The sequence below is a fragment of the Rhinolophus hipposideros genome, assembly GCF_964194185.1.
Source record: "Rhinolophus hipposideros genome assembly, chromosome: 15".
In the NCBI taxonomy this organism is placed as follows: domain Eukaryota; kingdom Metazoa; phylum Chordata; class Mammalia; order Chiroptera; family Rhinolophidae; genus Rhinolophus; species Rhinolophus hipposideros.
In genome coordinates this window covers 46914922-46927627 of record NC_138061.1, presented here as the reverse complement: position 1 = coordinate 46927627, position 12706 = coordinate 46914922, and the positions used below count along the sequence as shown (strand labels likewise).

Genomic DNA, 12706 nt, shown 5'->3' with positions numbered 1-12706 from the left:
TGTGACAAGCTGCTCTACTTGGATTCAGGAGACAGCTTTGTTCATTAAAAAGATTGCCTGTAACTAATAGGATAGGCCTATCCAATTCCACTCAAGGCACCACTGACCCTTCGGTACTGGAACTCAAAATCCTGGGAAGTGTGAACCAAGATGGATGCAGGCGATGAAGTCTGTCTCCTGTCAGCTCTTTTATGGATACTGCTTTGGCACATAGTATAAAGATTTTTACATATACATATTTTTTTCTTTAGCTTACTTTTTATGATGAGCTTTAAAAAATTATGAAAATTTTCAAACATACATAAAAGTAGAGTAGTACAATGAACTATATAACTATCACCCATATTCAATAGTTAGAAGATTTTTGCTACAGTTGTTTTCAACATCCTTAAGTTTTTTCTTTGCTTAATTTTTTTCTTTGCTGAGATGTTTTAAAGCAAATTCTAGACATTTAATTTTACCCCCATACTTCAGTATGTGATGAGCTTTTAAAACATAGTATTTACATAAACATTACATGATATTTGTATGCTTAAAAACCTAGATTCTTGGCCGTAGTAGATCAAGGACTCAGAAGAGATTAAAATTCAACTTTAACCCTCTTAAGTATAGTTTAAACATAACACACCAAATTCCAAGGGGGCTAGACTATTCCACAAATGTTCATTTCGGAGTTTAAGAATCTGCCCTCAAGGGAGAAATGTTTTTTCCTTTAAATAAAGCTGGTTTGTTACTGAATTAAATTTCTTTCCTACTTGTTACCTATAAAGTCCCCGGGGAAAGCAATCTAGGATATAAACCTCTTTCCCCTTGTTCTTAGGGGTTTAGAAAATAATTATGTACTTAATTTTATTTGCTTTTCTAAAATGCACTTATAATACAAATGCACTTAAAATTCCTCCCTTTTCACCCTTCATTTGGAGAAGACAAAAATGAACAAGTCAGTCATATTTCAATATTTAACAGCAGGATAGTAGAAGGGGACAAGCAGACTTGTAATGAGTTTTAGACTCCTTGAAACACTGTAAAAATCTCAGATATATTTTGAGATTATGAAAATGGAGGCTGCCTTTGCAGTGATTCACATTCTGGCTCTGTCACTGAATAGTTCTGTGAATATGGGTAAGCCATTTAACCTTTCTGAGGTTAGTTTCATCTGCAAAATGAAGATAATTCTCCTGGAGTGGTTTTGAAAATCAAACGAGGCTTTGGCTTAGGACCTGACCTCCATATACATGCTGGGAAGACAATGGGGCAAGAATAATGGGCTATATATATGGGGAAAAAAGAAATTTGATCCTATCATGCTATTCACCAAAATCAGTTGTGAGTACAATAACAGGCCTAAATATGAAAAGCAAAACTGTAACGCTTTGGACCTTGCGTTCAAAGAGCATTTCATGAATTTGACTCCAAAGGCAATGGAAGTAAAAACTAAAATAAACAAATGGGACTATATGAAACTTAAAAGCTTCTGCACAGCAAAAGAAACCATCGACAAAATAAAGAGGCAACCAACTGAATGGGAGAAGATTTTTGCAAACAGTGCCTCCGATAAAGGGCTAATATCCAAAATATACAAGGAACTCATGAAACTCAACAACAACAAAAATAACCCAATTGAAAAATGGGCAGAGGACCTGAAGAGACATTTCTCCAAAGAAGACATACAAATGGCAAATAAACATGAAAAAATGCTCAACATCACTAATCATCAGAGAAATGCAAATAAAAACCACAATGAGATATCACCTCACCCCAGTCAGAATGGCTATCATCAACAAGACAATTAGTAACAAGTGTTGGAGAAGCTGTGGAGATAAAGGAACCCTCATACACTGTTGGTGGGAATGCAGACTGGTGCAGCTGTTATGGAAGGCAGTGTGGACGTTCCTCAAAAAATTACGAATAGAATTACCATATGACCCAGCAATCCCTCCCCTGGGTATCTGCCCAAAAAATCTGAAAACATTTATCCATAAAGACACGTGTGCTCCAATGTTCATTGCAGCTTTGTTTACGGTGGCCAAGACATGGAAACAACCAAAATGTCCTTCAATAGATGAATGGATAAAGAAGTTGTGGTACATATACACAATGGAATACTATTCGGCGGTAAGAAAAGATGATATTAGGAACATTTGTGACGACATGGATGGATCTTGATAGTATAATGCTAAGTGAAATAAGTCACACAGAAAAAGCAGAGAACCATATGATTTCACTGATATGTGGTATATAAACCAAAAACAACAAAAGAACAAGAAAAACAAATGAGAAACAAAAACTCATAGACACAGACAATAGTTTAGTGGTTACCAGAGGGTAAGGGGGGGTGGGGGGTGGGAGATGAGGGTAAGGGGGATCAAATATATGGTGACGGAAGGAGAACTGACTCTGGGTGGTGAACACACAATGGGATTTATAGATGATGTTATACAGAATTGTACACCTGAAATCTATGTAATTTTACTAACAAATGTCACCCCAATAAATTTAAAAAAAAAGAAACTAAAAAACAAAACAAAACTAAAAAAAAACCCTCTGTAACGCTTAAAAGAGTATCTTCAGGACCTTAGGGTAGGAGAATTTCTTAAACAAGATTAAAGCATAAACCATAAATTCAACTACATAGAAATTGCGACTTTGTATTTATCAAAGGTCTCCATAAAAAGAAAATATTAGTCAAGATACTGGCAACATATAATTAACACCAACTTATTATGTAAAATATTGAATAACTTGTACAGGCCAATAAGAAAAGATAAGCCAATAGAAAAATAGGCTAAAAACTTGAACAGTTTCTTTGCAAAAGTGAATCTCCAAATAGTAAACATAGGGAAAGTGCTGACTGTCATCAGTAATGAGATAAATACAAAATGAACCCACCATACAATCACCTACCCACAAGATTGGCAAAATAATGAAATTCTCACAATTGCGCGGATTAAAATGGACATGGAGTTACAGAAAGACTACATTGCTGATAGGAGTGTCAATTTTGAGAAGAGTTTTGAAAACAGTTCGGCATTATCCAGCAAATTTAAAGAAAGACCTGATATCTAGTAATTCTATTCTTAATTATATGCCCTAGACACTTGCATATAGACAACAGGATGTATGTACAACCTGAAACACACCAACCTGGAGGAAACTCCTGGTGGACGTGGATGATGTTGAGCAAATGAAACAAGTAACTAAATTCATAGTGTTATTCCATTTGTGAAAGTTTGTAAACAGGCAAAAATAAACCACATTGTTTAGGAGCACACACTTGAGTGGTAGTAGTATACAGAAAATCAAGGAAATGATTCTCATGTGTCAGAACAGCATTTCCCTCTGGGGGGAATACTATTGCGAGTGGTGGCTGGGTCATTTCCCAAGGAGGATGGTTCGGTCCTATGCCAGCTTGATCTGGTGATGGTTGGTTATCCAGCTGTTCCTTGTATTATGATTCTTTAAACTGTGTATACTAGGTTTTATCCATTTTATCCATGTGTCATTATCTCACAATAAAGAAAATTAAAAACCAAAAAAAGAAACACAATAGGTCTTTATAATGGTGGAAGTGATGAAGAGAACAGTGCTCCATTTTCACGAAATATCTCGGTCTATTTCTAGCTTAGCCACCGTCTTAACAATTGCTGATCTAACTAGGTAATAGCTCACTTTCTCCAAAATGATATATAACTTAAACCTAGTCATCTAACTTGAAGTTCTTTTTTTCTCTCCCTGAAATGGAAAAACACTAGCTTCATCTCCACACCTCTTTCCCTTGATTATGAGATCTTTCCTCTGTTTTTCTAAACCAGTATACTTACTGGTTTAAACGTGATTTGGGCTAGTTTCAGTAGGTTGCTGCTTTTTAATTGCTTCAGATGTTCTAAATTCTTTTGCTTCCCCACGAGTTTGTGCAGATGAAAGGGAAGTGGTCAGGATGTTAGATTAAACCCAGCGGGATCCTGTGGATGAAAACGTTTGCACGTGGCTCGCAGCCCCTTGGAAATGCAGCCCGGAGAGTGAGAAGCCAGTGGTCTGCCCGGGGTCCTTCCCTCCGGCTCCTCACACGCGAGGTCTCCTTTACGCTCCTTTTCCTTCTCTTTCCGGTCCCTCTGGACTCCGAGAAGCTTAGCGAAGGCGGGTTTCCCCCGGGGCTGCTGGCTCCGCGGCCCCCCGCCCCCCGCCCCACGCGCCGCGGGACTGCCCGGGCGTCCTCCCGCCGCCGGGAGCGCTGTGGGCCGCAGCGGGCCTGGTCGCAGACGCCGTGGTGGCCGCCGCGCGCCTGAAGGGAGCTGCTGGCGGGGCCCAGGGAGTCTCCGCCCGAGCCCGCGCCGCCGCCGCCATGGGTAAGGGGAGCGGGCCGAGATGGACGCTGGGCCCCGCGTCCTGGGCTGAAGGCCGCGGCTGGAAGAAGAGAGCTGCTGGTGGTGGGCACCCAGGCCTCCGCATCAGGATTAGGCCGGACCCCGGGCCTGGGGCTGGGCGGGGGCAGCCGGGGACTCCGGGTCGCCCGGGGTCGCCATGGCAACGCGAGGCGACCCCAGTTCCCTCCCGCTTGCGCCCCTATTCGGGGGTCTAATGACCGAGAGCTCTTGGTCCCACCGCATCCAGTGAGCGAGGACAGGGCCGGCCGGGGTGCAGCCCCCGGGTCGTGGGAACAGTGGGGGACGGGAGATGACTTCTCTGGTTTGGGGGGTGGCGGAGGCAAGACGCGTCTCAGGTTTTGACCTGGGTACCCGACGCCGCGGGTGGGTGAGTGGTGAGGATGCCGCGCAGGACCTCGGACGAGCCCTCCGCGAGGGTCCCGGGGGGCGCCCCGAGACCTTTGGAGGGGGGAAGGGAGGCAGGGAAAGGGCTCTAGGCCCGGGCCAGATGCGGGGTCTGGCCCCTGGTCCGGTTTGGGGGCCGCGACCGGGCAGGACACTTCCGTGAGCCCGGGCAGGGTGGGGTCGGGTTGTAAACGCTCCTCTGCGAGGAAGCTGCTGTCACCTAGCTCGGACCTGCTTGGGAGCAGCTTCAAAGGCGCCCTTTGTCTGTCGCACCGTACGTTATGGATTGTGATGGGCATTATTAAGAAAAATAGAGACTTGCCATAGGTTATGAAATATCAAGTGGTTTCGACCCCGAAAATAGAGGGAGTCATACACTATGCAGATTTGAAGAAATGATGCGTGTGGAGATTTTCCACCTGCTAGCTTGGTCATAGCAGGTATGCTGTTGGCATTTTGAGTTGCTTAGGATTCAGTGTCAGGCCTAGCTATCTGAGATCAGACCTAGAATACTAGATCATTGGGAACCCTGGACTTTTGTGCAGTGAAGGAAAAACGGACACTTGGTTTACTTGGACTAGTAAATTTGTTAGAGATTATGAAACAATTTTCGAAGTGCTGCATTTTTCTGCACTTCATTTTGTCATCTGTTTTTGCGAAAATATTCCTGCCTCTGGCAACAGTGATGAGAGTATGGGGAAACATCTGAATTTCTAAGAAAACTGAGAATAAAATTTGTAGGATAGAAAAAAATATTTATGTGAATTGAAAATATTATTAAGATGAGTTTTTTAAAAAAGTGCATCTATTGCTATTCAACTGAATCATCTGCGTGAAAGGGCAGGGAACTTTAATGTGAAACTGGACCCTGCTTTTATTTTCTCTGGGAAAATAAAGGAATCATGCAATATAGAACTATAGTTGCAATGAAGAAAAAAAGAGGGATTAAACAAGTGAAAATTGAATGGCTTTTTCTGTATCCTCTTACTTATCAGTATGTTTTTAACTGTCATGTTTGTTATGGGTGCTACTAGAATCTTAGAATTTTAACTACCTTTTTATTTTATTGCCAGTTTATTCTGAACATTTTTTTCCTTGGAATTTGTTCTTGGACGGTTCCTGCTATCCACCTTTTGCATGAGACCCTTAAACATGTCTATTACTCCACAGAAAGTGGAGTCTATTTCTCTACAGAAAGTCATTAAAAAAAACCCAACTCATTCTCCCTGAAGAGGTACCACAAAAGTGAAATAAATACCAGAGACTAGACAATCAGGATCTTGACAATAATTCATAAACTTTGGCTGGAATGGGCACGGTGGTGTTCTGTGGTGTATGTGAAACGTAAAGAGAATTGAACTAGTGGTTTAGGTTAATTAGGAATACTAATTTGTCGATCAGCGAAAAACCATTGTTGGTTTTATAGGGGAAGGAAAGTGTTTGTATATTTTTCAATGTCATATCTTGCAAATAATGTTGGACTCCTTTCTTGTGCTTTCAGCTACAAAAGACCCCACAGCTGTAGAGAGAGCAAACTTGTTAAACATGGCTAAACTGAGTATCAAAGGACTCATTGAATCTGCTCTAAGCTTTGGCCGCACTTTGGATTCTGACTATCCTCCCTTACAGCAGTTTTTTGTTGTTATGGAACATTGTCTGAAACACGGTCTTAAAGGTATCATGAGATTTTTAAAAATTAGTTAACTTTAGAATTCCCCCCCTTCCATCTTAAACATCCTTGAAAATGTGATTTTTTTTAAGGTCGTAATTATTGTTACTTTACATTTAAAAAATACTGGGTGGGTTGGTTTTGGGAGAAAATATCCTACTGCTTTATGTTTTCAAATGAGTAGTCTTAGAAAATGCGTAGTGTTTTGTAAAAAGCATATTTAATTTAAAAATTTTTCAACATACTCTGAATTGATTTTCATTTTCTAGGACATTTATAGAGTTATTTTAAAAATGTTAAGCATGGTGATTCTGATATGAACTCTTATTACTACTAGTTTGAGCCCTGTTGAACAACTATATTAAAATAGTTGGTTGTTGAAATATAAACCACCGTAGGCATGGGAACATATCTAGAAAAATTGTCTTCTGGATTGGGTTGTTGTAGAAATGTGAGTGCTCCCTGAAAATGATAGTGGTGAATATTGTATTTTATACAGTTCATATTAAATTATTATGTATAAAATGTATTATATTTAGGTATTTAATATACATTGTATAATTTGTTTTATGTACCGGTGTAATAACTACTTATGATAACAGTCATTGACAGTTTTGGTCTTGAATTCCTATCATCAGCAGCTATATAGAGGCCATGTGTAAATAGAGTTAGATCAGGGGTGTCCAAACTGCGGCCGGCGATCCATTTTTAATTGACCCGCAGCAAATTCCAAAAATATATTTAGTTTACTTAAATAAACCAGGTGAGGCAATACGTACTTCACCTCGAGTGAGTGGCCCGGCTGTTTGTGTATTTTACCGCATATGGCCCTTGGTGAAAAACGTTGAAAAAAGTTTGGACACCCCTGAGTTAGATACTAAGTTGACTTATAAAGCAAAAGAAGTCACTTGTTGGTATACTAGGGACTGGGTAGATTGGGAGGGTCTAGAAGTTCTGACTATGGTGGTTGAAAGTGGGGGTTAATGTAAAAAGCAAAAGAGGAGATTTATCTAAATGTGGTTTTAATAAATGTACTTCAAACTGAAAAGGGACCTTGGCATTAGAATTTTAGAAACACTGTGTGATGTTAATGTACTAATTTCTTGTTCTTTTTTTTTTCTTTAAAAATATTTATTTATATTGAGATGTAATTGGCATATAACATTAATTTCAGGTAGATAGCGTAATGATTTGATGTTTGTATATATTATGAAATGATCACAAGTCTAGTTAACATTCATCACCACACAAAGAGAGGGTGCCAAAATGTATACACATTTTAAGAAAGGAAAAAACTATTAAAATTGTAATACTCAATATGTACCGATAACAAAAGATGAATACAAGTCATGTGTATACATTTTTTTGGCACCCCTGTGGTTGCAAGTTTTTTTTTTCTCATGATGAGCACTTTTTTCTTTGTTTGTTTGTTTATTTGTATGTTTGCTTTTAAGGAGGGCGCAGCTCACAGTGGCCCATGCAGGGATCGAACCAGCAACCTTGGTGCTACCAGCGCTATGCTCTAACCAACTGAGCTGACTGGCTACCCCATTTTTATTTTTATTTAAAAATTTTTTTTGAGAATTTTTAAGATTTGCTCTTAGCAACTTCCATATACAACACAGTATTATTTAAAAGTTTACATATTTATTTTCCTCTTGTATCTTATGTTGATATACACTTGAAGAGAAGATTAGAAGCCCCCAAACTGGGGCAGTTTGGCAGCTAAGGGCAACTCATCAGGAAATATTCAGAAAGGTCTCCTATTAAAATGCAGCAACTTCTCATTATTGATGTGATTATCTATATACACTTGTTATATGTGATTATCATATACACTTTTACAGACACTGAAGGTCTAATTATGGTAATTGTTGCGTATAATACAGTATTATTAACTAGAGTCATCATGCTGTACATTACATTCCCATGATTTATTTGTTTTATAGTGGGAAGTTTGTACCTTTTTAACACCTTCATCCATTTTATCCACCCCTACCCGCTGCCTCTGACAACCATCAATCTCTTCTTTGTGTCTGAGTTGTTTTTTTTGGGTGGGGGATTCCACTTTTTAAGTAATGCCTTAGGATAGTTTTTTAGGGGGGATGGATTTTGAAGTCCACCAGGAGTCTACCACCCTCATAGAGTGGAATGCCAGCATTTTGAGTAAACCTGCTTTTCTTTCCACACAAAAAAAGCCTTAAGATAATTTTTAAAATGACATAAATAATAGAGAAATATACTCTTTTTGTACATGAATCAAACAGCATAGAAGCACAAAGAGCAAGACATAGTTTCCCTTTATTCTTTTCCCTAAAGGGAATCCTTGTAATTCTAGCACTTTTCTTTTTTTTACTCTTAGTAGAATCATGTTATTCTATACGTGTTATTCTGTGACTTCCTTTTCCCCCCTCCTCTTAAAAAAAAAAACACAACTTGATGGTATAGTTTGGAGATCCTTGCATTTACATAGAGGTCTTTATCTCACTTTTAATGGCTGTATAATATTTTATAATATATGTATACCATAACTTTTTAACTGCTCTCCTCTTAATGTACACTTAGGTTGTTTCCAATTATTTGCTATTAAAATTGTGCTGTAAGAACATCTTTGGCTGTATATGTTTGTGCACAAGTGTTAGGATTTCTTTAGGAAGCCTACAGGGTCAAATGATACAGGCAACTGGCTTCTATGAAGGCTTCATTGATTTATCAAAGTACTGTGAATGTGAGTGTTTTCTTTCCCCACATTTTTGGCTACTTTTGCTATTATCAATCTTTTTGAAAATTTTCCTTTTAATCTTTAGATTATAGCAGTAACATTGACTTAATTTCTCCCCCAATCTGTGAGATGGAATTTGCCAAATGATGGCCAAAAGAGTTCAATTTTAAACTCTTCTGAATTTATTTTCCTTTACGTCACAAAATACCATGAGGCATGTTCTAACAGTCAAGAGGCTTATCTTGATGAATCATTGTAAAGCTACTTTGTGCTGATTGATTTTATCCCCCAAGGAAAAATTGCCTAACTTCATGGTTGTCCTTGGGTGTTGCATATGATAGGCACCCTGGATCTGCAGTCTGTAGAGCTGGTAGGTCTTAAGAAAGAACAGATAGTGGTTTCATGGTGTTTTATATTAGCCAAATCTCAGAATAAAAGGAAAAGTAAAGCCACAGTTTTTCATGTTTAAAAGTAATATAACTTTTTAATTGTCCTTGGTTTATTTAGTAAACTCATAAAAATCAGCTTTCGAGGGCCTCCAGCCTTTTCATATTTGGTAATGGTAAAGAATGAGCCCAGATGGCTGACCAGTTAGCTCGGTTGGTTTGAATGTGGTGCTAATAGCACCAAGGTTGCCAGTTTGATCTCCGCATGGGCCACTGGGAGCTGCGCCCTCCTTAAAAAAAAAAAAAAAAAAAGCCTAGTTTTTTACTGTAATTACATGCCTCCTTATTTCTGATATGGAAGCATGGCCGTATCATATTTGTGATAAGGAAAAATCTCAGGATCCTGATTAACGGGCTGTTGATCAACAGGGCTGTGTAGTGATAAAAGAGGAAAAGGTCTCTGAATAATTGTATGTTGTTAGAAATGTTGAAACTAAATATTTAAAAGGAAGTTAATATAATTTTATATGTTGAAGTCATATGCATTATATTTTCTATTTTCAGTAAGAAAATCATTTTTGAGTTACAACAAGACTATTTGGGGCCCTTTGGAATTGGTGGAGAAGCTATACCCAGAAGCAGAGGAAATAGGAGCCAGTGTTCGGGATTTACCTGGTCTTAAGTAAGTACTCTTATTACTTGTTCATTCCTAACCACAGAAGTGTGTTTACAGTTCCTGAAAAGTACCTCAGCGGTAGTTTATTATCTTCTCTCAGGCTTAAGTAGCCTTCTTCCATTCTGTCTTAATAAAATTCTGTTCATTCTTCATGGCTCAGCTCAAACTACATTTCCTTTATGAAGATTTTCTTAGCCCATCAGTAAGAATTAACTGCTTTTTCTTTTATACCGTTATCACTATATTCATGCCTTTATTATATCACTTCAATTTTGCATTGTATTGCAGGAAATTGCAAGTCTCTTTTAAGGTAGGATGTATCAATTTTGTATTTCTGTTTCCTGAGTGTTAAGCTAGTTTGCAGTAGTAACAATTTGTTGGAGACTGATTTAGGCTAAATCCAGGCAAAGGTTTAGGAGATTTGAGTTCTCAGGTAAGCCATTTATATAACATAGGACTCGGGGAAATTACTTTTCTTCCTCTGAAAATTGGGACATGTAATGTCACCTATCTGTTTCACTTGACAAACATATACGAAATGTCCTAGTAGCTGAGTATTCTAGCTAGTAACTAAATAGTGTTGAATGTTTTTTTGCAGGTAGAAAGTGTTGTTAAGTCTAAGGTCTTACGCTCTTCAGGGTATGATTAAGATGAAAGAGCTCCTTTTAGTTTATCTTAATTCTTGTGAATGAGATAACTTTTTTATGTTTAGCATTTTCTGTCAGATCATCAGTTTGCTTTCTCTTAGACAGCTTTACAATTTAGGGTTTAATTGTAAAGCTGTCTAAGTGTTTTCTGGCTGTTATCACAACATGCAGATGTTTGTAAGTTGTATTTAGTTGAGTTATGAAAGTCAACGACTACTATTTATTGAGCACTGTGTCAGGGCAATAAGATAATTGTTTTACTTGAATTATCTCATTTAGTGCTTAAATCAGTCTTATAGGATAGAGGTTATTATAATAATTGTATAGCTGTGAAAAATAAAGGCCAGAGAAGTTATAGTTAATAAGTGGCAGAGCCAGGATTCAAACCCAGTTTTTAGAGTTAAATAGCAAGCGATGTTACACTTGACGTTTCTTATAATGGTAGATTAGGTGTAGTGATTTTTAGCCAAGAGAGAAGAAAAAGGGAATTTCAACTCTCAGAGAAATATAAAATTTGGTTTCATTTTAATATGAAAATAGATGTTCATATTGTTTTTAAAAAGCCAAACTCTATAAATGTAAAAAATGTTTTCTGAAAAATGATATTCATTAAAATGCTAAGTCATAAGAAACTCATTGTCTGTTAGAAGTGAAGATTGTTTCCGCCCACACTACCTGCCAAAATGTGTTCTGTATAAGAAAACATAAAAGTGTAAATGGTATCTTTCTCTTCAAAAAAATCATACATATTCTGTAAAACTGGCTTTTATTTTCACTAAATGATAGAACTTGAGTAAGAGAGGTACCAGATTTAATTTTCTAATGACAATTAGACAAAATATTTTTTGTAGAAATAATCCTCACTATTTAATTTCTTCCAAGTCATAAAATATTATCTAGGTGTTCTACAGGTGCAGATTTACATTAGAGACTAAAATAGCTCTCAGGGATTGGTTTGCATGCTCAAAAGAGCTAGCTTAAAACTATAGAAATGAAGAAAAACCATGATAAATTGCCTTTTTTCTTTATTAATGTGTACCTCAACAGATATAGAACATATAGTCTATAATCTTTGGGCTGGGGCTCTTTTCTTAACAATTTGGTTTTGTTTCTCAGGACACCCCTGGGTCGTGCAAGAGCATGGCTTCGATTAGCTCTCATGCAAAAAAAAATGGCCGATTACCTGCGTTGCTTAATTATTCAGAGGGATCTCTTGAGGTTAGTACCATTAAATCATATTCATTTTCATTTTTTATTTCATTTATATCCTATCTTCGAGAAAGGATTGAAGATGTAGTACAAAAGAATTCATAAAATACAACAAGATGGCACGAAATAAAAGGAGGAGCAAAATGAGTGAGAAAATCATGGTGGGGACATAATATAGATCAGGAACTAGCCTAAAAAATAAGTACTTTTATCAGCTTTTAAGGGGAAATTTTAAATAAGCTTTTAAATAAGCTTTTTATCAGCTGATAAGGGGAAATTTATGTTATATTTCTAAGTTTCTTTCTTTTTTTTAAGCCTAACATACTTTTTTTTATTATGTTGGTACAAAAGTAATTGCAGTTTAGGAGATTAAAACTGCAATTACTTTTGCACCAACCTAATAAATTACAGTTACTTCTATGAATAAAAATTTGTAGTGAAATTTGGGGCTTTAATTCAAGAGGGATCTTTTTTGATCTTGAGTGTTCAAACTACTGCTTCGTCTGTATTGTGGGCACATTTTAAATTATTAATTTAAATTGAAGACCAAATAGTTAACGCAGACTTTCAGTGCAAGGTATGCAGTTCTCAAAGGGAGTTGGGTCTGTGGTAGCCCCTCCATTCACCC

At 37.6% G+C, this 12706-nt stretch overlaps 1 protein-coding gene across 6 annotated transcripts in view; it reads left to right on the top strand.

Moving 5' to 3' along the window:
* Positions 1-3737: 3737 nt before the first annotated feature.
* Positions 3738-12706, top strand: part of RUFY2 (RUN and FYVE domain containing 2) — a 38904-nt gene continuing 29935 nt past the window's right edge. For 3 of the 6 annotated variants that reach the window (XM_081074877.1, XM_081074876.1, XM_081074879.1), the window contains exons 1-4: positions 4303-4427; positions 6271-6444; positions 10111-10228; positions 11986-12087. In XM_081074877.1, coding sequence (XP_080931003.1) covers positions 4343-4427; positions 6271-6444; positions 10111-10228; positions 11986-12087 — 479 coding nt within the window. In that variant the 5' untranslated portion in view covers positions 4303-4342. Of the gene's footprint in view, positions 4611-6270; positions 6445-10110; positions 10229-11985; positions 12088-12706 lie in introns of all 6 variants that reach the window. The other 3 variants (XM_081074880.1, XM_081074878.1, XM_081074881.1) reach the window with 3 other exon arrangements.